Source organism: Drosophila ananassae, chromosome 3L (genome assembly GCF_017639315.1).
Source record: "Drosophila ananassae strain 14024-0371.13 chromosome 3L, ASM1763931v2, whole genome shotgun sequence".
Lineage (NCBI taxonomy): Eukaryota > Metazoa > Arthropoda > Insecta > Diptera > Drosophilidae > Drosophila > Drosophila ananassae.
The window spans coordinates 19,770,025-19,775,115 of NC_057929.1; the positions used below are offsets into that span (position 1 = coordinate 19,770,025).

Consider the following 5,091-nt stretch of genomic DNA (forward strand, 5'->3'; position numbering starts at 1 on the left):
CAACAAAGTATGATGGAACTTATGTCATTCATGAAAACGACCATGCAAACTGCAACGACAAACATATGCACTGGTGACTCCCGCACTGGTGATCACATCTAGTGACTCCCAGAGGAATGCAATTGTACAATGCTATTATAAATGTGAGAAATAAACTGGTCTATGTTTCCCCTGGAAGTCCCACATACTGGCCAACCGACCCACGGAAGCTCCCAGACCTTATTGATTTTACGGTGACAAAAAACATACCTTGCAATCTAATAAGTGCCAAAGAAGTCTCGGACTTATCATCAGACCACTCGCCTGTGCTTTTAACGCTTCTTTAAAGCCCAGAAATAACTGAACACCCCCACAGTTGCGGCAGCTAAAATCTCTACTCTTCAAGGAAAGGAAGTAGACCGAAACAAATAACACAAATCTAATTAGTAAATCGAACAGCTCGTGCGAGAAAAGAGGCGCACGCGTCGTGATTGGCAAAACAGCATATCACCAGCTTCAAAGCAACGCCTTAAGGAAGCAACACAATCACTTGACCAGGCTCTTCACCAACAGGAAGAAAATGCACAGCTGAGGTACATCCAGATTCTTTTACCAACAAGCACAAAGTATCCTCTGTGGAGGGCCCATCCAAATCTTAGCGCCCCAATCGAAACGACCATCCCGATAAGAAGCTTTTAGGGATGTTGGGCTCGCAGCGACGAAGACCGAGCTGAAACATTCGCTACACATCTCCTACAAAGCTACAAAGTGTCTTCCAGCCAAACCCTGCCTCAAATTTATTCTTCCTGCCACTCATTCAGCCAGAGGCTACCCCTCAGCCAACTGCACCTTCATTCCGGCCGAACGAAAGTGAAAAAGTCATAAGAGGGCTAAAACCAAAAAAGGCTCCCGGTGGTGACCTACTGACGCCAAAGATGCTGATCAAACTTCCAAATTGCGTTATATAGGTCGTGTTCAAACTATTTAATGGTATCATTAATCTTGGCTATTTCCCAAAAAAGTGGAAGAAATCTATCATTATAATGATACCGAAGCCTGGAAAAGACCACACAACTCCGTCATCATACAGAACAATAAGCCTTCTTTCTTGTTTGTTTCCGCACAAGAAACTAATATTTTAAGTAAATCAATTCAATTTTTTTATTTCCGATAACACTGTAAGGCCAGACTTACACTGGCCGTCACGGGATAAATCTTATATTTTTAACTTTACTAACAGTCATGTTGACTGTTGGAAGGTCGTTGCGTCGCAGGCGGGATCCCGAACCCGAGTCAATCCCTGAGCGAGGGGATTTGCGTGCGAAGACACTTTTTCTTTGTAGGACTCTTTTTGCTTCTAAATTTCGTCTTTCAATGCGAGGATGCCCAGATCCCGGTGGATGTTTTCGTTGCGAACATACCAAGGTGCCCCAGTGATAGTTCTCAAGATTTTTGATTGTGCGCGCTGTATGATGTCTATGTTGCTGCTGCTCGCGTTTCCCCACAGCTGGGAGCCATACGTCCAGATTGACTTTAGGACTGAATTGTAGAGTAGTAGCTTGTAGTCCTGGCACAGTGGCGAGAGTGAGTTTATGATCCAGTGGAGGCTGCTGGCTTTCAGTTTTAGGTGCACCTTCTTGTATTCCATCTGCATACCGTTTAGTGAAAGCGGAGGGCATGTTTGTCTATTAAGAGTAAACGTTACATGTTTACACTTCTGTTTAAGGATGTTTATGGATATCGGTATGGTCGGCGAACGTTGACCGAGTGCGCTTCCTTGTGGAACTCCAGCTTCAATGATGTAGTCGCCCGAATTAGGTGCGTTGCAACTCACTGAGAAAACCCTAATGTAGAGGTATGATTCCAGTACCTTGTGGGTCTATGTTAGCAAATACGTTTTAATTTTGTACATGAAACCATTAAGCAAAACTCGGTCGAAAGCTTGAGAGACGTTGAGCAAAATAGCGCTACAGTATTCTCGCTGTTCGAATACAGAGCGTATTTCGGATGTTAATCTGTTCACTTGCTTGATGGTTCCGTGGTTTCTTCGGAGGTGGTGTGCCAGGTTGCAAGCTTCCAGATGCGATATTATGCGAGTTAGCAAGCATTTTTCAAACAATGAACGAACCAATATTTAAATACATGCGATTTTGAATTTTTGCCGCGGTTGTAAAGTCGGGGGTACCATTTTTACATAAAAATTAGCCCATTATTGCCGGTAAAAATGTTAAAAAAAATTTTTTTTTAATTAATGCGTTCGTTCATCCGCAAGTATTTATTGTATAAAAGATGTGTAATAATGTGTATAAATAAAGAAGATAAAAGAATTTTATTTATATCAAAGCATTACTTTTTGAGTTACGTTACGCACTGACTTGAAAACTTTGTTTTGAGAAAAACGCGTCTTAAGTTTTAAAAGCAATTGAAAGTATATGGAGAGAAAGTAACTAGAAAATCGGTATCTCAGCAAGTTTTAGTCCGATCGACATGAAACTTTCCTAGGATATTCCTGAGATATGTTATGTTGTGTATATCTGAAAATGTGAGAAAAAAAAATTTTTTTAAGTCTCAAACCATCCTGTCCCCTTAATAAATCTATTGTGATACTTATATAACTTGAACAATAAACAATAATACAAATTATAGCAATTAGTATTGCTATTAATATTAGATTGATGTTATCGACTTTGAGACCGTAAGCCAAAGGGTACTACAGGGTAATAACGGCGGCTGTTAACAGGTCCCGTTAAGGCCATATCTCTGCCGAGGATGCCAATCTCACCAATCCATGGTGGAACTGCATATGCCGCGAGATGCATGTCCAGACGGTGCACGGACAGTAATGTGCGGACTTGAGGGGACCGGCCGACCCCTCAGTTTCAACTAGGCTCATCATGATAAGCGGAGGAACCCCTCCCCGCCTACTCGTGGATTCAAAATATGAATTTAAAATAAACTTCAAAATCAAAAATCATTGGAACCCTTCACAAGCCGGCGGTCCCCAAGGAAAGCCCCGGCCCGGCTGCGAACCTCTTCATACAGCGGAAGGGCTCCTGCAAGGATAGGAGAAGAGCGACATTGAGCGACCTGACATAGCCAAAAACGAACTGGCTTAAATACAAAAAGTACATGAGTGCCCACATAGAACTCGCCCCGGAGTTTAACATGGAATCGGACATCGATTACACTACGAGCGCCCTGGAAGAAGTGCTCGTTGCGGCAGCTAAAATCAGGGTACTGGCCGGCTGCGAACCTCTTCATACAGCGGAAGGGCTCCTGCAAGGATAGGAGAAGAGCGACCTTCATGCTGATAAGGGCGTCTCTGCCAAGGAGATCGCGCCGTGTGCGAAAAGCAGAGGTCGACCGAAGGTGGAGCGCCACTAGCTAAGAAAAAGAAGGTGCAGACACAACAGGGGAACAGATCCTTCGCTGAAGTAACCAAGGGACCATCATTGGTGACATTGATAATGGCTCCAAGGATGGTCTGAGCTCCAAGGAGCTTTGGCGGAGGGTGGGTGTGTTTACTGTGGTGGAGAATTTAAAGAATAAATCTCAAAAACAGTAAGGAGGCATCCGCTGCCCTCCTGCTTCACTTCCAAATTTCAGTTACAAAGACGTTGCCGCAGCTATAGAGGGCAAAGGCGGCCCTCTAGAATATGCTCGGTGTATATGGACCACGACCACGTTGGACCTCCCCCATGCTGCTCAGACATGTTTGGACCATGTTTGGACCCCCAAACATGCTGCTCAGACGGCTTGTACAAGACAGCGAAAGGAGAAAGATCGGCCTACTAATAGGATGCGACGCTAACGCCCATCACCGTCAATGGCGAAATCCTGACACAAACGAGAGAGATGAGTCAATATTCGATTTCATCCTCAGGTCCAAACTTCTAGTGAGAAACTGAGCCTCAGAGCCCACTTTATCGTCAAGAACAGGAGAGAAGTCGTTAACATAACCCTCTTCTCGTACTCCTTAGGACCCAGTCACCAAGAGGAGGGTCCTTGATAAGCATTCCTTTTCGGACCATCGCTACGTCGAGATAGCGGTAAACTTCGAAAACTTCACTAAGATAGCTGTACGCAATCCTAGGAAGGTTAACTGGGATCTGAATAAAAATATTCTACATAGATCCTTAGGGCAACCACCTTCAAGGATTGTTGAGACTTATGAGAGATTTAACGCCATGGTAGAAACACTGACACTGGCATGTAACAAGGCGTACCATAAGGCCTGTCCTGTAAAGAGAATGGGCAGCATCAGATTGAAAAAGTCATTTTGGTGGACCTCGGCGCTAACACCCTTCAAGAAAAATGGCACCAATACGGACGAGGCATGGGAGACATATAAGGCTGAACTTAGGCGGCACAACAAAGAACTGCGAAAGGCAAAAGGAGCTGCCTGGGATAATTTCTGCACCAATATCCAGGGACATCAGAGGCTTCTCGTCTAAGAAAGATCTTCTTAAACACGGCCTCCAACGTAGGCTATATTAAGACTCCGGATGGGCGATGGGCCAGGAGTCCCTTGAGGCTCTTACCAACCAGGTTGCTCCGAGGACAGGACAACCCAGTAGATGCGTAGCCAAGGATTCCAGGACTCGGTTGAATACCTCCTCAGTATAAGGAATCTGAAATGGGCCCGGACGGCATTTTACCGGCTCAGCTATTAATGGCCGGAGCTAATCTAGGGCGATAGATTAAAAAGATCTTCAACGCAGTCTTCACTTTTGGCATGGTGTCAGAGGCGTGACTGCGTACAAAGGTTGTTTTTATACCCAAGGCAGGGTCGAAGATGCCTTTAACAACATCCTGCCATGCTTAATCATCGACGCACTGTTGGGACTTGGAATAGACGATCGATCCGTGGCTGGCAGATCCTGGTCAACAGGAGTGTCGGGGCGAATCTTGGAGGATCGTCTATTCGAAGATATGTCAAGAGGGGCGCCCCGCAATGAGGCGTACTCTCCCCATTACTATGGAACGTGGTGATTAACAACCTACAGCGGTCCTTAGAGGATGGCGGCTGTAAAATCATTGCGTACGGAGACGATGTTGCTATGGCCTTTGTAGGGAAATTCGCGCAAACGCTGTGTGGTTTCTTTTGTTAAC

At 45.0% G+C, this 5,091-nt stretch overlaps 1 protein-coding gene across 1 annotated transcript; it reads left to right on the forward strand.

Annotated features, from left to right (window-relative positions):
* The first annotated feature begins 3,635 nt into the window (after positions 1 to 3,635).
* On the forward strand, positions 3,636 to 4,433 carry LOC123257211. Its single transcript, XM_044715332.1, has 2 exons — positions 3,636 to 3,875; positions 3,960 to 4,433. Exons 1-2 carry the CDS (start codon positions 3,636 to 3,638, stop codon positions 4,431 to 4,433), a joined length of 714 nt encoding a protein of 237 aa, XP_044571267.1.
* Positions 4,434 to 5,091: the final 658 nt, after the last annotated feature.